Source organism: Malus domestica, chromosome 10, assembly GCF_042453785.1.
Source record: "Malus domestica chromosome 10, GDT2T_hap1".
In the NCBI taxonomy this organism is placed as follows: Eukaryota; Viridiplantae; Streptophyta; class Magnoliopsida; order Rosales; family Rosaceae; genus Malus; species Malus domestica.
In genome coordinates, this window is record NC_091670.1 from 12,739,618 (window position 1) to 12,759,993 (window position 20,376).

Here is a 20,376-nt window from a genome sequence, read left to right on the forward strand (position 1 = left end):
TATTGTAGCTTTCATTTTAGGGAACTTATGGGATTTGTTCTATTATTTGTTTATATCATTAAACTTTCCTCTACTTTCCCTTTTTTATTTTGTCATTAGTTAAATTTGCGGGTGGGGAGAATCGAACTTGAGTGAGGTGGGAGTTTTCTTGGCTCTAGTGCCACTGCAACTAGGCCCCCATCCTCTCTACTTTCCCTTTATTATAGGGTTTTATTGAAAACAAACTTATACATGCCAACGTAAAAGGAGAGAGGAGGCAAAGGCTGACATTGTTGATAACGTGAGTAAATTTGTAAATAGGATTTCTAATAGTTTGCAAAATATTCACAAAATTGGCCTCCAAAGATTCTGTGCAAATTTCATTTTTCTGATTTTGGGAATTTTATTTCCAGGCTAGAATGCCTTCGTTTTCTGAAGCACTCAAGGTGAGAAATTTAAACTTTTGGTGGATTTGGAGTTTTGACTAAGTTTGATCACATTGTTTCAATAGAATATGACATTGATTAAATTGGAGTTGCAGCTAAGTTCCATTGTGTTCTCGGATGAGTTGGTTTTTTCTAAGTTTCGGATAAAGAATTATTCCCATTTGGGTATATATACATTCAACTCCAAACATTATATAACCGAAGGTATGCAAGAATCAATGTTGATTTAAATAGATAACATTATGTATGTATTAAAAAATATTTGACACCAGAGTAAACCTATTTAACTATTGACTTATCAGTTTTGATTCATTTTTCTCCCCTAAAAAAAATGCAAATTTAACTATGCAAGGTTAGGAATATTCACCTCTACTTGGGGTTTTTAGTTATGTGTTTTAATAGAATTATAGATTTGAGTAATTAGATATTTCAGTGCAGTTATTTTTTTAACAATTTATGATCCTATTTGTAAAAGTTGGTCAGGTATTTTTTTAACAACTATAATATTATTTAATTCCAATTCATAATTACTTCTTTTGTTAATCTGTTAGTAAATTTTTGTACTTTATGTCCAAATACATATATAGTAATGTATACATATAATTTAGAGGAAAACTAATGAAAAGGGCTTGAAAACTTTGAGTTTTAATGATAAGGACAAAATAAAGGGTAAAGTGAATAGTACCAGGATTGATTTTTTTGTGTAAAAATGTGGTTTTTCGTTAAAGTGAACAGTACTGGGTGCTTTTCGTTAAAGTTCCCATAATTTATCAAGTTTTTTAATGTTGCTGATCATTTTGAGTGTGTTCATTTTGTGTGCAGAGAATGGAAAGTGCACTACTCACAAAGGCAAAACAAAGGATAGCTTCTACATTTTGCATCTAATTCAATTGTTTGCTTGCACAGGTTGAAGTCACTAGCTTTATAATGCTGGTGACCGAAATAAAATCCGAGTTTATGTTAAAATGATATCATAATTTTCGTTATGGTGAGAACAGAAAACTTAGACCCTTTTTTTATTTTTTTTATTTTTTATCTTTCCCATTTTTGAAATTTAGAAATTGAATTACTTTTCTATACATTTTTGTGATCATGCACTGAGAATTTGTTAATTGTATTAATATTATGAGGTAGGATTTATACTTTCTAGGATCCATTTCTCATGTTTAGAGATTGCTTGATTTAATTACATGTGATATAAGTTGATGTGTTTATACATGTAAAACATAATTTTTCACACAATTTTTAATCCCGCAGCAACGCGCGGGCAAAACTTTCTAGTAAGTTTCTATTTATTCCACACCTAGGGATAGTTTGAAATTGCTATGCTTTTAGAAAAAAAAAAAACTGCTTCTTCTTATTGTGAGAATAAACAATTGTGCAATTAAGCTATTAAGTTTTTGGTGAATTTTTTTGTAAAAGTGCTTTTAATAAAAGAAAAAAGCAGTCTCCGAATGTTTGATAAACCTTTATACAAAATTGTTGTGACTATGATAATTATAATATTGGATGTGATCTAATAATTTATTTTATTTTTTATTTACAATCTTTATCTTCTCTTTTATGTCAATCGTTGAGATTGATCAGTCGCTTCCCAACCATATTTTTGTTATCTTCTCTTTTATTTTTAATCATTTGTCTTCTCTTTATTTGTCTTATCTCTCTTTTGCAAAACCCCATTATTTTCTTGTCTCTTTTTCTCCGCCGCCAACTTCCTTTCTCTTATCTCATTCTCCTCTCTCTTGGTGAAAAGCTTTTTTTATTATAAGACTGTAGTTGCTAAATATTAACTGGGGAATAAGATCCAAGGGATTGCTGGGAGGATGTGGGATGCTAGGACATTTTGGGACTCCTGGTGGAAAGATTTGCGGTTAATAATAAGTAATCCAATCTTCCTTGAGATTTCTAGTCATCTCGGTCGAAAAGGCTAGAAGAAAACCAGTAGTAGTAGTGGCAGATTTGCTTTATGCCACACCACGTGATGAGTCATACATACCCATTCCTTTTCATAGGGTTTCGTATAATCCCACACATGAGATCTTAAAGCTACAACAATCTTTTTCTTTGCCCACTCCCTTATCTCAACCACCACCACAACAATTAGATTGGAACTTGATGTGTGGAACCTTAGAATCGTCGCAATTTGATTCGGAATCTAGAGTTTGTCTGTGTTGGAAATCAGAGTTTCGCTGCATGGGAGGGGAGGTGAGGAGGAAAAAAAATGAGATTGAGCTCCCAGTTAACTTGCTGACAATCCTTGTCTTCAACAACTAGGCAGGTTGATGCTGAAGGGCCATATCATTCTACTGTTGGGTTCATGAAATTAACACCTAAAGCTGTCAATGTCATTTTCTGAATCAATTAGAGTCGTGATACTGGTTGATTGTTGGCTTGGCGTGTGGTAGCTACTATGTGGTCGGGGTGGAGGACAGTTGTGTTTGATAAATTGATATAGTGGAAGGTAAAGATTGCCTTTTTGTGAAACATGTGAGGGTATAATTGCATTTTAGACTGTTTTATTAAATGTCACTATCACTCTGCCTCTTTGAATAAAAACGCTGTTTCTCTCAATTTCTACCAATTTCTAGTGTCATTGGTAGTAGTTTATTAGAAAAGCATTTTCTGTTTTACCAAACATATTTTGTTAATGCACAAAATCAGTGAGGACTTTGGTACAACAGAAAGTGTTAAGTTTGTGACCTTCGCTAGATTGCTCCGGTCACTGGTGTGGATAAGTATGTAAATGATAGAGACAGGGAAGCAAACACATGATGTACGTGGTACACCCAGATTGGCTACGTCCACGGAGTAGATGAGTTTTCATTAATTGTGAAGGGTGTACACAAGTACATAGGTTCAAGCTCTCCTTTAGTGAGTACTAGTGAATGATTTAGTACAAATGACATTAGGAAATATTGTGGGAGAATGATCTCTTTTAATAGAAGAGTTTCTAGCTTTGTTATGACATTGACACGTGTTATGCTGTGATTGGCTTCGGATGTCAACATGTGTCGCACTGTGATTGGCCTCTTGGTTGGAGGGAAACTCTTTTGGGTCCTTAACGGTATAACGTTGACTAGTGCCCAGTAGTTTCAGGATTGGTCAAGTATGGTATAAACAGTGCTCCCCTAAGTTCCCGAGTAAGGGAAGCTCCTCGGTTGGGGACTTGCAAGATCCAAGCCACTTAGTAATCACGAAATTTCTAAGTACTGAAGTGTGGTATCGTTTTCACTTGCCTTATCTATCTCATAGGTAGATGTGACATCTTCTCTGAAAGTACTTTTCCTCTATCCAGGGGTGGTATCCTTAACTGGTGGAGATGCACAAGGTAATGTATCAATTTCACTTGAAGCTTACTTGTAGTTTCAGGCTTGGTCAAGCGCGATACACACCATATAGTAGGAGTCCCCCAAGTCGCCAAGTTAGGAGATCTGCCGAAAGAGGTGATAGACAAGGTAAGTAAACAGAGCTCCTAGCAATCAGTCCTAGATCAGAATTTTGATTTCGAGTTCCAGCTGATTGTTCTCATTCTCCCTATCTTGCAGACATCAGGAAGGATAAAGAGAAGAAAAATGAGAAGATATGATATGAGATACTTTTGCTTTTGAAGAAGTAACTTTCCACATGCTTATTCTTGAACTAGGCTGTAAGGTTTTCTGGTTTCCTCCAGAGTATAAGGTCGACTTAAGAATTTGAGGGTAAAAACAAGTCCATCAAATCAAGAGTGCGCTCGACCTTGATGATATGAGATACTTTTGCTGTTGACAAAGTAATAGATGAATCGGCACGTGTTCTGTTGCGCTTGTCTCCACATGCTTCCTTGTATCATTCCCACTTGCCTATCTGTTCCTCAGGCAGATGTGGTATCTTTTCTGGAAGCATAAGATGTTAAAGATGAGTACTCGAGAGCAATGTTAGGTAAGTAATCAAACAAGGAGTTCTAGGTAGTCAGTTCCTGACTGGAAGCTTGATTCCAAGTGCTGACTGATTGCTCTCTTTCTCCTTTTCTTGCAGGTAAGAATAAGACCAAAGGAAAAGACAGGGAAAAAGCATGATATGAGATACTCTTACTTTTAACCCTGATGATATGAGATACTCTGGCTCTGGTGTGGCTTGTTTGCAGAGGTATTATCGAAGGGAAAATAAGCTGAGTATTTCGAGAGACTCTGCTGAGAGTGCCCTCTCGGATGTGAAGAAAAGTTGAGCATTTTTTTATTTGCAGGTTTGCCTGGCTATGGAGGATGAAGGTCGACATATATAGGAATTGTCCCAACAGCGAGTAGTAACGCTGTTCATTTACCCTTATTGGTCATAGCAATGTAGTGGGAGCTGCAAGATTCACGTGTTTTAACTTTGTCAGAGCACTTTGAAAAAATGGTCTGTGGTATCTGGAAAGCTGATGTTGCGTGTGAAGATTGCAGATAAGCTTTATCCAAGGAAATTTGGCTCTCAAAGTTCAGAGAGCGGTGCCTCTTTGATTTTCAAACAAGCAATCTTGTCGGTGACCTAGCTTTCGAGATTCGGAGAACGGTGCCTCTTCGATTTTTGAGAAAGCAATCATGTTGGGAGTCTGGATTTCGAGATTCGAAGAGCGGTGCCTCTTCGATTTTTGAGAAATCAATCCTGTTGGGAGTCTGGCTTTCGAGATTCAGAGAGCGGTGTTTCTTCAATTTTTAAGAAATCAATCATGTTGGGAGTCTGGCTCTCGAGATTCAGAGAGCGGTGCTTCTTCGATTTTTGAGAAAGTAATCATGTTGTGAGTCTGGCTCTCGAGAGTCGAATAACGGTGCCTCTTCGATTTTTGAGAAAGCAATCCTGGTGGGAGTTTGGCTCTTGAGATTCGGGAAGCGGTGCCTCTTCGATTTTTGAGCAAGTAATCTTGTTGGGAGTGTTTTCTCGATGTGAGTAAAGGTTGGGCATTTTTGCCAGTATGCCTTGCCATGGAGCACGGAGGTTGACACACACAGGGAATTTCCAGTTATCAAGTAGTGGTGCTATTCATTTACCGTTGTAGGTAATGGTAGGGTAGCTGGACCTTCAAAATTTATGTGTCTAAACTTTGTCAGAGATCTTTGGCAAAGTTATCTGTGGTACCCGAGGAGCTGATGTTGCGTGTAGGGATTGTCGACATATTTTACTCAGGAAAATCTGCTTCTCGAAATCCGGAAAGTGGTGCCTCTTCGATTTTTGAACCAACGACCGTGTTGCCCATTCTTTTATAGGGGCACCAATTGTGTGCAAGAAGTACGTTCAGAGAGTTATTGCTTGTAGAAATTTTTCCCTTATTTTTGTACTTCAGAGATTTATTGCACCTCATTTCTCCTTCATCATTTCTGAGAATGTCTAGCTCATCCGACCATCGTTTTGACTTGAACTTTGGTGAAGAGGTAGCCATGCCTTCTCAAGACAACATTTGGCGCCCATCCTTCTTATCCCCTACTGGTCATCTTACCGTTGGAGACTCTGTGATGAAGAATGATATGACCGCTACGGTGGTGGCCAGGAACCTTCTCACTCCCAAAGATAACAGACTATTTTCCAAACGGTCTGATGAGTTGGCTGTTAAGGATTCTCTGGCTCTCAATGTTCAGTGTGTAGGTTTTGTGTCTAATATGGCCCAACGCCTATTTGTTCAAACTCACCAAGTTGAATCATTGGCGGCTGAAGTGATAAGTCTCAAACAGAAGATCAGAGGGCTCAAGCATGAGAATAAATAGTTGCACAGGCTCGCACATGACTATGCTACAAACATGAAGAGGAAGCTCGACCAGCTGCAGGAATCTGATGGTCAGATTTTACTTGATCATCAGAGGTTTGTGGGTTTGTGCCAAAGGCATTTATTGTCTTCGTCTTTTAGGGCTGTACCGCGTAATGAAGCTCCAAATGATCAACCTTCGGTGTCTCCTCCTTCTGGGGTTCTGCCTAGTACTGAGGCTCCAAATAATCACCCTCTGGTGCCTCCTCTTTTTGGGGCTCTGCCGACTGCTGAAACTTGTCCTGAGCAACCTTTGTGAAGGCTCCCTCTTGTTTGTTTATTTTGATTCATGTATATGTACATATTTGTAACTTATCAGATATATCAATAAACAAACTTTGCTTCATTTCAAAGTATTGTGTTAAATACACCAAGGCCTTCTTCACTAAGTTTTTTGAATTTTTTTCTTTTGTTGAAGCTTGTATGTTGAAGTTTTGAGAGTGAAGCATGTATGTTGAGGTAGTGCTCCCTTAATTTCTCGAGTGAGGAAAACTTCTCGGTTGGAAACTTGAAAAATCCAAGTCACTGAGTAGTCGTGAGACTTCCAAGTATCAAGGTGTAGTAGTATATGGTAGGAGTCCCCCAAGTCTTTGGTCGAATGAGTTGACGAATGAGGCATTTCCTTTTTAAGTGGTAGCCCAAAACTCCTCCTTCATATATATTTGTTATGAAAGTTGTTAGGCCCAAAAAAGAGGAGGCCTAGGCAATTTTATTTTTTTTCGAATTTTTGAATTTTCGAATTTTCGATATATATATTTATATATATTTTTTTAAGTTTTGTAGGTGAAGCTTTGGTGTTGAAGCTTTGTTAGGTACCATGAATTGATTTTGCTTCACACTATCTTGATCAAGATAGTGTGAAGCTTTTGTAGGTGAAGCTTTTGTATTGAAGCTTTGTAGGTAAAGCTTTTGTAGGTGAAGCTTTTGTGGTGGGTGAAGCTTTTGTTGGTGAAGCTTTTATGGGTGAAGCTTTTGTAGGTGAAACTTTTGTGGTGGGTGAAGCTTTTGTAGGTGAAACTTTTGTGGTGGGTGAAGCTTTTGCGGTGGGTGAAGCTTTTGTGGGTGAAGCTTTTGTGGTGGGTGAAGCTTTTGTGGTGGGTGAAGCTTTTGTGGATGAAGCTTTTGTAGGTGACGCTTTTGTGGTGGGTGAAACTTTTGTAGGTGAAGCTTAGCTTTTGTAGGTGAACAAGAATATTACCTTATGAACGTCGATCTGTGCATGAAAGCTTGGGTTCGAAGTTCGTCCGTACAGGGAGAAAGGAGAGAGAGTGAGTTTGAGGAAGAGAGAGCACTGGAGAGAAGAGAGAGGGAGAGTTTGTGTGTGTGTGTGGTCCACGTAGGTCACCAACCAACCAAGGAAAACACTTTAAGTCCTAAGTGTTCCAAAACTTAGGGAAATTTAGAATTTGTCCAAAAATTAAGGAAAAACACAAGTTTGGACCACCTCTAACATGCCTAATACACACCACAACACTCACGTCCAAAGGTAAAATAGTCAATTCATGTCATCGATAATTTCTTTCGTGATGGGCTGTGACATATTAGCACTCCAAAAATCTCATTCTACACTCCAAACTTTCTATATTAGGAAAGAAAAATACACTTATGAGGAGTGTAGGATGAGATTTTTAGAGTGCCAATAACACTTCCCTAAAATAAACTTATAAGTGTTTGTTAAATCTATTAATTTGATGGGATATGCATTCTACGAAACTAGTTTCAACGATCCAACCGTCAAACATGTTTGTATATACTTCGAGATAACATATGTAAAAAATTGCAACAAAAAAAAACATTAAGAAATTAGGTAACAGGACTCAAATTCCAACGGCTATAAACAATAAAATCATGATTTAACGGTAAATTTAGTTCTGATTTTGATGATTTTTTATGGTACACTCCTTGACCCTATAAGAATACAATGAACAAAGTTGATCTTCAATTTAAAATATTTACACTAGTGGCTACTTATCAATTAAAATTACGCAGTTTTTATTTTTATTTTTTTGGGGAATAAACAATTACTTCCGATCATTTAAACATGACCTTGAAAAAAAAATATAAGTATAGTAAAAACAAACTAAAAAAACCAAAGATTATCAAAATTATGCTTATCTAATCGTGATTAGTCATTAAATTCAAGTTTTGTACATCTTCATACCAATTATAGCAAAAAAAAAATATATTAATTTAACATAAATAAATATTTAACAAAAAAAAAACATAAATAAATATTTATGTTATATTAAACATGTTAAGTTTAACGAATATATTTAATTGACCATCTTCCCAACCTGATGGTGAAGTGCTTTTGTATGAGACATCTGGATCTTAGGTTGGAAGGGGATGTGCTTCTGTTGTTGCCTTTGAATGTGATTAACGAAACATAAATATTTATAAAATATTTGAAAATAATATAATACAATCCGATAGAGGTAGTATAAAAAATTTGAAAGTATTTGTGACACACCCCGATCCTAGAATCAAGGCGTGCTGGCCGTCACGTGGGCGTGACGTAACCAAAAGTGCGATGCGGAAGCAAAAGATAAAAGAAATACGAAGGAATAAAAACCAACTACTAGCAATAATATCCAACTAACATGCTAGAGTGAGTTTAAGTGTGAAACACACATATTCAGAGCATAAGTACTAAGTGCAGTCAAGTAGGACCATTACTAAGTTACAACACCCGAAGATGAGTCCTACATTTAAGTAGTCTGTCAGAATGTCGTGGGAATCCTCGTGAGCCTCCAACACTGCTAACTAGAACCTGGAGGGGCGCAAAACAAGATTGAGTGGGTCAGTAAAACAAAGCTTTTTGAAAATATTTCATTTAACAACACTTCTAACCCCTCACTGTAAAACCTCTATACTTTCTCAGAAAAATAGTATATATATAACCATATATCACAGCAAAACTCAAATCACAAGTCTTTAACGCTTTTCAAGAATATGCCATGCTATGATTCAAAACATGATAAGGATGCATCAATATAACAGGTGAAATAATGAATTAACCGGAGACCCTACAGCTGTCCTGTAAGGTTAATTCTATAGCTCAATATCCAACCCAACCGGAGTCACCACTGTGACCTGTACGTCATTACTCTGCACATAAATCGGAACTACCTGAAGTAGTATGTACGATAAGAATAGTGTAAGAATACGCTCTAGTGCTTTTCTCATCAACAACTGTATAATAATCTAAAGTCACCTACAAGTTGGAACCACCTCTAATGGTCTGTACGACATGTCGGAACCACCTCTAGTGATCTGTACGACATGCACCTACTTGGATCCAAGGTGAGCGTGTGGTGCGGGGTGAATAATATAAGCACTAACACCAAGGGTGCAGGTTATGAGCTCTCAACACAATTCACATCATCAATAAACCATATGAACAACATAAAACTCACCTGATATTCACATGTGCGTCCACAGCACAATTTCACACATATGCATCAATTACTAACTCATATATTTCATATAATATGCATGCACGAGATTTTAAAACATACTTTCATTTATATTCAATTTCTGGGAAAAATTAGTAGTATATAGGTATAAATAGAAAAGAACTGCCCACTCACTGGTATGTCGAAGGATCGTAACCCCCGTGACGCCTTTGAACGCGCTCGTCCTCGGGATAGGTCTCACCTATATGCGAAACAACTATAAAAAGCGTTATTTAAAGCACATAACCAACAATACGTAATAACTTCTCATACGATGCTCAATTTGGGTATATGAATATACCATAGTGACTTACTCGACGTCACGAACTTCGAGGTATTTTTAGAAAAAAATTTCAATGCCGCACGCGCCGGGAGGGGCACAGACCTACACGCCCTCACGCGCGTCATCCCTTACCTCCAGACGCCGGAAAATCTTGCCGGCGTCAGAAAACTGGGTAACCTACAATCACCATTTTCTCGCTCGATTTTGCATCGTTTTTCACGAAATTTTCACCAAAACTTCACAAATTTCGAGAGGAAGAAGGCTATACCTTTTAAAACTTCCAAATCCTTCGAGAACTCGTTAGGATAATTTCACCAAAATCGGCCACCTTCGAACTAGAGTTTCCCGACGTCCAAAATTTCCAAACGAACGTCCCCGAGCTTCGTGGGAACCTCCTAGAGCTCACAGTGATCTTGGACTGTCCTAAAAACCAACCATTACAAAGTTCGTGAACAATGCTCAATTCGGACCTTGAGTTTTCAACGTGAAATCGAAAGGTTTCTTAACTGAAATAGGTATGGATGTGTTCATAAGGTCCTTACGAACACAATGATGCCCTCGAAACATTCGATCCGTGCCTGGTTGTTTGCGGGTGAGTGTGTCCGTACAGTTCGAAGGGAGAGAGAGAGAGTGAACTGAGAGGGAGGAGAGAGAGAGAGCACAGGGTGAGGTATGTCCCGTGTGTGTGTGTGTGGTCCACCCAAAATAAACCATAATCCCAAAATTCTTTAAGTCCCTTAGCAACCGTTAAGGGCAATTTTGTCATTTCACATCCACGATAAAAGAAATTTCAGGACGGGCTGTGACAATTTGCATCGGATATAGCCACCAGAGTTAGTATAAAAAATGCCAAAATATTTGTGTTGGATATAACCGCTAGAGTTAATATAAAATTTTGAAAATAATATAATATAATTTGACACATTACTTACTCATGTCTGATGTAACCGCTAGAATTGGTTAAAGATATTTAAAAAACTAAATCTGGTAGAGTTAAGGGCCCGCTTCATTATTCTTGTCGGAAAGTAGCGAACTAATGTTGGATATAAGCGACAGTACTACTTTGTTATCCGACATTATTTAAACATGTCGTCGGAATATTTTATCCGATAATAATAGTATAAAACTGCCACCACTCTTCGGCACGTTAAGCCAATTTTGTAGTAGTGGCCTGACTAATTTAGTCAGTACTATCTAGTGACTATTTATCATATCCGACTAAAATAGTCAGTATAGTCCGAACTGCCAAACGAGGCCTAGTAAATCAATTGAAGAGTGTTTAAAGCTCATTAGGACTCTTTCATTCAGTTGGAGATATGATATGATAAAGTGCACAACAACTGCTTATCTCTTGGTAGCGTTCCTCCTCATGCAACTTCTTGTCTTTCAAGCCCCAACTTCAATTCCTCCAAATTTTGGCACATGTTTAACACCATTTAAACTCCAAAACATACAGCCCTTGCGCGGTCTGCGCATGCTAGCTATCCAATCCAAGTCCAACACTGCTTCTATTTGCTCTTTAATCTCCAATTTTCAACTTTACCAACTGAACGTACAATAAAACGAAAATAACATAAAATACTATAACAAACGGAGATTAACTAAGTAAAATACAAATAAATAAGATAATAAAGTCGCACAAATATGCTCCTATCATAAGCATATTATATTTTATGCTCTTGGTAAGTAAAGGTGAAGTTCTAACTCGAAACAAAACATATATCAAGTATAAATGATAATTCTTCATTGCTCACCAAAAATTAAAATTAAAATTAAATTTTTGTTCTCCTAGATATTAATAACAACTATAAGACCATCTCTAACCCTTGGGTTAAAACCTAAAATTTTTAGCCCAAAAAATTTAGGTTTTAACCCAGAAACAACTTTTCTTTTTACCCTCCAGATTATTAAAGAATGAATTTAGGCTATTTAAAAAAAAAAATTATGTGGACTATCATAAATTAATTTTATGAACATTTTAACCTAAACATATTTAAATTCCAATAAACATTGAAAAATCACTAAACCGATACATGAAACTCATGAAACACTATGGAAGAAATGAAACACATGATAGAGATGTATAAACATAAAACACATGGGTTTGGAAGATGGTAGAAAGAAAAATTGGAAGAATTGTAGGAGAAAAGTAAGTTTTGTGGGGATGTTTGAACATAGGTATTTATAGAGTTTTTGGGTGAATTTTGAGTTAAATAATTTTTTTTTATAATTATTTTAGCCATTGGATTTAAATTTGGGCTGTTAGATTTGATTATATTCGATCTCAACCGTTGGATTCAATAAACATATAACTATAAAACTAAAAAAAAAAGTTTGAATGTGGATCATTGGATCAACCAATAGCCCAAATGAATTTGGCCGCACGATCAGAAAAAGAGCCGTTAGGCTCACCAATGTAAGGAGACAAGTGGGCGACAAGCCCACGCGGGTGGGGCAGTTTTGTTTGCTGGGCTTGGCACGTGGCGGGCGTGCAAGCGTCCAGGCCTGGCGATGGGCTTCAAACGCCTGTTTTCACTCTAACTTGTGGGCTCCATCACTATCTTTGGCCTAAATCTTGGCCGGAATTTGGTTTTTTTTTTTAGTTCTAACACTTAACACCATTTTAGCACAAGGGTTGAAATGAAATGGAAGGAATAAAAGGAAATTTTGAGACTTACTCCAAGGGTTAGAGTTGATCCAATTGAACTATTAATTTACATGACAAAAGCGGTACTCTTATTTTTGTACTTGACGGTGAAAAGTGAAATTAACCCAAGTAAAATTGGTGAAGTTGGGAATGGTGGGCTTTATGTACAAGTGAAGCCCAATACTGGGCCCCTTTATTTCCAATTTAATTACAGAAATAAAACCCTCTGAAACTCAAAATCCCCAGCTCCAAGAACTCTATCAGAAACAAGCCATGCTTCTGCGCAGAGCTCCAGAGCTCTCACCCTCCACTCTCTCTCTAACCCACTCCTCCTCCTTCTTCTCCACTCTCTGTTTCTCTAACCCTAATCTCCTCTCCATGCGCTCTTCACTCTTCCCTCCTCTCTCTCTCCTCCGTTCCCTCACTCTCTGTCTCTCTCACAACCAACACCACCACCCTCATACCCATCCATTCTCCAGGCCCATGTCCAGTTTTCCGCTCTCCACCACCAAACCCTTCCGGTTCCACGCCCTTCCCTCTTCCAGTACTTCCGTTGAACACCTTGCAGGCAAGGCCTCGGACCCAGAGGAGAATTGGGATTTGAGCAATGTCGCGCAGAGCGAGGTTTTCGATTTTGAGAATTGCTTTGGTTCCGCCGACTTGAAGCACCTGGGGGCGCCGAAGCTTGAGGTTCCAGAGCTGGAGGAGCTCCCGGAGCAGTGGCGGAGGTCGAAGCTGGCGTGGCTGTGTAAGGAACTGCCGGCGCATAAGGCCGGTACCTTGAGTCGTATACTCAATGCGCAGAAGAAGTGGATAAGGCAAGAAGATGCCACTTATGTTGCCGTGCATTGTATGCGGATTCGGGAAAATGATGTCGGGTTTCGGGTAAACTAACTAAAGTTTCAGTCTTTATGTGCGCTTTCAGTTGGTTGATATTTGCAATGTGTGTGCTTTGATTGAACTTTGACTGTGATTTTAGCAATGTCGTTACGAACCTTTGTAAAATTAATATTTATATGAGCATATGGCGGACTTAGTAAAGTTTATTGAAAATGTCTGTAGGTTTACAAATGGATGATGCAACAACACTGGTATCGTTTTGATTTTGCTCTTGCTACTAAGTTAGCGGATTACATGGGTAAAGAGCGAAAATTCTCGAAATGTAGGGATATATTTGATGATATAATTAATCAGGGGCGTGTTCCTAGTGAATCTACATTTCATATATTGGTTGTTGCATATCTTAGTGCCCCGGTTCAAGGTTGCTTGGAGGAAGCATGTGGCATTTACAATCGTATGATTCAGCTAGGAGGTTATCAGCCCCGGCTTCACTTGCACAATTCTCTCTTCAAAGCCCTTGTCAGCCAACCCGGAACCTCTTCGAAACACTACCTTAAACAGGCTGAGTTTATTTTTCATAATTTGGTAACAACTGGACTCGAAATTCACAAGGATATTTATAGTGGATTAATTTGGCTACATAGCTATCAGGATACAATAGATAAAGAAAGGATGGCATTGTTAAGAAAAGAAATGCAACAGGCTGGAATTGAGGAGGGCAGAGATGTGCTTGTGTCTCTCTTGAGAGCTTGCTCAAAAGAGGGGGATGTGGAGGGAGCAGAAAGTACTTGGCTCAGACTTTGCGATCTTGAAGTTGGTCTCCCACCTCAGGCATATGTTTATAAAATGGAAGCCTATTCAAAGGCTGGAGTGCCTTTGAGATCCCTGGAGATATTCAGGGAGATGCAAGAGCAGTTGGGTTCGTCCAACGCTGTCGCATATCATAAAGTCATAGAGGTCTTATGTAAGGCTCAAGAAGTTGAACGTGTCGAGTCCCTCATGACAGAATTCATCAACACTGGTTTGAAGAATTTCATGCCGTCTTATATTGATCTAATGAACATGTACTTCAACTTAGGCTTACATGACAAACTGGAATCAGCCTTCTCCCAGTGCCTTGAGAGATGCCGACCCAGCCGTACTATTTGTTCTATATACTTGGATTCTTTGGTGAAAGTTGGTAATCTTGCTAAAGCTGAGGAGATCTTTGGCCTAATGCAGAGTGATGCGGCAATCGGTGTTAACGCTCGGTCCTGCAACACCATATTAAGTGGATACCTGTCATCTGGAGATTATGTCAAGGCAGAAAACATATTTGACCTGATGTGCCAGAAGAAGTATGACGTTGAACCACCATTGATGGAAAAGATTGATTATATCTTGAGCTTGAGCAGAAAGGTAGTCAAGAAACCTGTAAGCCTGAAGCTGAGCAAAGAACAACGAGAGATTCTAGTAGGTCTTTTGTTGGGTGGTTTGCAGATCGAATCCGATGAAGACTGGAAAAATCACATGATCCGGTTCGAGTTCAGTGAGAGTTCTAGCACACATTCTTTGTTAAAGAGGCATATATTTGATCAATACCATGAGTGGCTACATCCTTCTTGCAAGTCCAGTGAGAGTACGGAGGACATACCATATAAGTTCTCAACCATCTCACATTCGTATTTTGCTTTCTATGCGGAGCAGTTTTGGCCGAAAGGCCGAAGAATGATACCAAAGCTAATCCATCGATGGTTGTCACCATGTGCGCTTGCATACTGGTACATGTACGGGGGCCACAGTACTTCATCAGGAGACATATTGTTGAAGATAAAGGGTAGTGAAGAGGGTGTTGAGAAGATTGTCAAATCCTTAAGGGCAAAGTCCCTTGATTGCAAGGTGAAGAGGAAAGGGAGAGTGTTTTGGATAGGTTTTCTGGGAAGTAGTTCTACCTGGTTCTGGAAATTAGTAGAACCTTATATTCTAGATGACTTGAAGTATGCTCTAAAAGGTGGCCAAATCTCAGATAACAGCATGGTTGAAACCGAAAACGTCAACTTTGGTAGTGGGTCTGATACTAATGAAAATGCTTCTGATTACAGTGATAATGATAATAATTTGTAGCTTCTATAAATTATTGGCCATTGTGTTCGGTAAGCCAGAAGACTTCTCTACCAACTCAAGGCTTTTCTCTTCAAGATACATACCTGGATCCACAAAGAGCAGATGAGTCTTGATATTTTTGTAATACTATCTTTACTTTATAATCAATCTCCTGTTGTTCCTTTTTGTCCTAGAATGGCATTGTCTCTTTCTGTGATTATCGATGCAGTGACTGTTTTTCTAAATAGGTTTGTATATTTGGCAACTCTTACTCTTATATTTGAATGAGTTTCCGTCTTGGCTCAACAGATTGATTCTTTCCAGAAAGACTATAGAAGAATGGAGGAAATAATAAATAAACAGTAGATACTTGTCCTTTCACATTGCAGTATACTTACTTAACTCTGCCTTCCTTCTAAAGTTTTGAATTATGATACTCCTTTTCACAAATTGTTCCGCAAAGACCCAGATTATACCATTTTGAAAACCTTTGGCTGTACATGTTTTCCATACTTGTGACCCTACATTAATAATAAACTACGTTATGTTCTACCAAATATGTGTGTTTTTAGGGTAATCTTTGAATTATCAAGGGTATAGATGCTAAAGACATTTCCACCACCTGAATTTTTTTGTCAAGCCAAGTTATTTTTTATGAGTAAAATTTTCCATTTCTGACCTATTACTCTTGCCTCTCAAAACAAAAGTTCGTCCTCAGATCCTGCACTCGAAATTATTGGACCACTACCAACTGGACACCCACAACCCAACGGCCTCATACCCCTGCACCACATTTGGCCCACTCCAAAATTCAACCAAAAACCTGCACGTCCTCTTTATGTTCTTTCTCTGCAGTGCTTAATCTTTCAGCCACAAGTTCTTCATCAAGCAAGTCAGAGAAACATGCCACAAAGCCTAGAGGCTCTGTTTCCCATTTAAATGCACTGGTTTGGGCTTGGCACAGCAGATAAAATCTGAGAAGGATGAGGACCTTACGGCTGCAAGGGTGCACATGGAAGAGCTTGAATCCTTCAGTTGACAAAAAAAGGTAGGCCTTTAATGTCCTACTTGGTTCCTACGAGCTGTTATACACGTTCTTCTACTACAAATTGATTATGTTTGTCCTTTTTCGTGTGGTGCAGATATTTGCTTTGAATGCCAGATTATCTGCTGCTGAAAGCATGACACATGATGTGATCCGGGATTTACTGGGGTCAATTGGATATGAATAGTGGTATGTTATACAGTTCCAAGCTGTTATCCTAACTAATAATGTCATTGATATTGTATCGCGCACAATATAACAAAGAGCTATATTACTGTTCCTCTAAAAGGATACTGTGTGTTCGTTTCGTACATGATAGTGCAAGTACCCAGAAAATAGGATCGAAAAAGAAAAAATGTGTATGAATCTTCACTTGCCACTGGGACTTTATGTAAACTACTATGATGCTCATCTCACCTTTATCCCCTTTGTTAATGCTACTCACTATTGGATTATCAACAAGTGCAGAAAATGACGGAGAAGGCTCAGCTTCATAGGGTGGAATCTCAACAAAAGGTATTCAGCTTTGATACCGATACTCGGATAGATACTTTTGTTTTGTGTTTTCTTATATTTGATTTTTGTCTTTCATTCAGGAGCAGGAGGTAGCTAAGCTGAAAAACAACTGAGTGAATTCATTCAGGAAAGACCGAGCAACTATTACCTCAAAACTTCTGAATCAAGTTAGTAATTGTTCTATCATTCATATGTCCAAGTTTCTGCATGCTGATATTCCAGGTGGCTCGAGGAAATTGACCGAAAACAGGCTGAACTCATAGCTGTGCAAATTGCTTTGGAAAAACTTAAGCAGTGAGATCAGTTACTTTAAACTGAAAATTAAATGCTGAAGATTGAGATTGTTTTTGATATATTATTTCTTAAAGTGAATGTTCATCCTTTTTATTGGTTTGCTTACCACATTTAGTGTGTAGGTGGAGAATGTAAATCATAAAATGAAGGTTATGGAACTTGAAGGAGAAGTGGATAAGCTGTCTGGTTAGCAAAAACTCCACCAGCGAATTCATCATATCATCATGCAAAAATGAAGGCAAGATATTACCAAATTGCTAATGAAGTGCTAACCTCAGGTTCTGTTTTATTTTACCATCATTCTATTCCATTTCAATCTGAGTGGGTTTTGCCTAGAAAATAACAAGGTTAAAAGTACACAATGAAGAACTTAGCGATAAGCTCTGTCTGACAGAAGTTAATTCTTTCACGTGTCAAGGAAGAGCTTGCTCGTTTTCGTGCTTCCTGTGGGAGGAACCCTTATGTCGATTTTGATGAGGAGCAATGATTGGTGCAAAACTAAAGGTTAGTGTTGTCTTTTGTGTGTGTTTGTGTGTGTGTGTGTGTGTGTGTGTGAGAGAGAGAGAGAAAGAGAGAGAGAGAGAGAGAGAGAGAGGTGCCCTCAACCAATAGTTTGATGCTTAATAATACAAGTACTTCTGCTATAGGAACTGAGTAGGAGAAGTTGCAACTAGCACAGAAATTGTTAGGCCTCTGTACTAGCGTTTTGAAGGTCTGTTAAAGGTCACTTGGCAATTAATAACTATTCACTCTCGGAAAATCAAAAAATAAATTCAAGACCAGGACTTACATCTCATTTTAAATAACTTTCAGGCTGCTGGAATAACAAAGCAATCGACACATATAAACCCGTCTGCTGCTGAAGTGGCGCTTGAGCAACTCAAGAACAAGATTACTTAAATGGACAGAATTAGAGGAATTGAAGTTTAAGGTATATAAAACTTATCTTCAAGGTTGGGACCAATCAAACCAAGTAGGCACCTCTCAACCACCTCAGGACAGCAGTGGATACAATTACTATGGACAACCTCAAAATCCTAGGTTCAACTACAATCAAACACCTAATGTTGCCAGCCACGGTTATGATCGGGCATATGCTCAGCAGCCACCAAGTTATGGAGGCCAAGCTCCGGTATCTGATTACCAGCAACAATATGCAACTTCAGGGTATGGATCGCCTGCGGTGCCATCCATCAGGGATGCAACTGCTACCCAAAGTACCCAGCCTTCGGCTCCTTAACAAGTTCCTTACAGCCAGCCAACAGCCAGCCCTCAAGCTGGATAATGCACTCATCCAGGCAGCACAGGCCAACCACATCCTGGTTATTACCAAGCAGGTTATGTAGGGCAGCAGGGGGTTGAAGGCCCTTCTGCAGAATCTCAGCCCGCAGCATATGGACACGGTGAGTACCATCAGCCAGACATCCATTATGCTCCATCAGTGAATCCTCCTACAAACGGAGAGTCACAGCATCGGCAACAAGGGCATTCAGAGCTTCCAACCAATGGATACGAAGAGCCATCAGGTTATGGAGCTGAAAGAACCGGTGACAAAGAATTCAGATGGGGATGGGTTGGCCCTGCAGCGGAGACTATCAGTTCTGAAATCTGATATTATAGCTGGTTAAGGATGTCGTTTCTTACTTGGTTCTCTTTTTTTCTTTCTTGGGGTTTGATATTTGCTCTCATGTACCATCTGTGTGGCTGCAGAAGATTATACTTTTAAGTGTTCAAATGTAGGAATATCTTGTTAGACAGCCGTTTATTATGTTCAGATGTGGTGGTTATCCGTCAACCGGCAGTCCAGGAGTCGCTGATCACTAGTTTTATGTTAATCTAATTTCGTAATATTTTCAGTCCCGAGGTCCATGAAATATTTGTGATCGAATGGCACCGTAGGAGCTAAGCTCTAGATGAGATGCTCGGACTTGTTCTGAAAGAATAGAGTGTTTTGCTTTGGAAGGACCAGTCCTACAAAAACTGAACTACAATAAAGTGGAGACCAAGCTTATGTTTCCACAAGGTCAACTGACATTCAGTTTCCTTTTTCATTGTACTTTTCTTTCCAGCTTTTACATGTTGTGAAGAAACCCAAGCTTATATTTGCACTAGTAATTGCCAATTGGTGGCAAAAACAAAACATACAGATATTGTTAGGATACTGTCAGTTGGCATCGGTGCCATGTGTACGGTGGCTGATTACTAGTTAGTTAGAAGGTTGTTAGAGTTGGAAATATCCTAAAAATAGTAGCTTGTAAGAGATGTTCAACAGTCAATGAAATAGTATTGTTCTTGTGTGTTATACATTCTATTTGTACAGCCATTGAAGATTTGGAGCTAGGTTTTAACATTAGTATCAGCCAGTCGTTCAATCCTCTCAATCCTTCTCTGTTGTATGACGCGTCAAGCGTGGCGGAAAAACATGAAAACAAGGGTTTCTAATTCGACGAGTTCAAAGTTTCCTAGGATGAACTGCGCTCTGAATTCAAGATGACCCAAGAACTGATTCTTATTCAATTGCAGTCACTCATGGCCCGCGGCAATGGAGGATCTATGGGAGAATCTTCAAAGGCAACTCCATTGAATCCACAGATGCCAGAAGGAATGAATCCTAATTCGGTTCCCAATTTCAAGAATCAAGATTGTGGCCAACAGTACCCACAACAACCTAGACCGTCATTCTTAAAGATGGATTTTCCTCGATTCAATGATGGTGATGATCCATTAGGGTGGATTATTAAGGCTTAGCATTAATTTGAGTTCTTCAACATTGAGGATTCGAAGAAGGTAAAATTGGAGTCTAAGGGAAACTTTACGGTGGTTTCAATGGGCGTGATGCTTGGCTAACTACCCCCGTTGGGAAGAATTCACAAAGGTGCTATGTCAAGAATTTGGTCCCTCCGAATTAGAAGATTCAGCTGAGACATTGGTTAAACTGCGACAAGTGGGTACTCTTCGAGACTATGTGATCGAATTCGGGCTTCTAGCAAATCGTACCAGGGATATCAACCCATCACTTCTTAAGTCTTGTTTC

The 20,376-nt window shown here is 38.7% G+C and overlaps 1 protein-coding gene and 1 non-coding gene across 2 annotated transcripts; both read left to right on the plus strand.

The window, feature by feature from the left end:
* Positions 1–12,788: 12,788 nt before the first annotated feature.
* Positions 12,789–15,793, plus strand: LOC139187426 (pentatricopeptide repeat-containing protein At2g15820, chloroplastic). The gene is made up of 2 exons (XM_070806773.1): positions 12,789–13,450; positions 13,628–15,793. Exons 1-2 carry the CDS (start codon positions 12,839–12,841, stop codon positions 15,506–15,508), a joined length of 2,493 nt encoding a protein of 830 aa, XP_070662874.1. The 5' UTR covers positions 12,789–12,838; the 3' UTR covers positions 15,509–15,793.
* A 1-nt stretch (position 15,794) lies between these two features.
* On the plus strand, positions 15,795–17,575 carry LOC114827566 (uncharacterized). The gene is made up of 5 exons (XR_011572187.1): positions 15,795–16,535; positions 16,630–16,721; positions 17,001–17,048; positions 17,129–17,215; positions 17,465–17,575. It is a non-coding gene; the product is annotated as an uncharacterized protein (transcript).
* Positions 17,576–20,376: the final 2,801 nt, after the last annotated feature.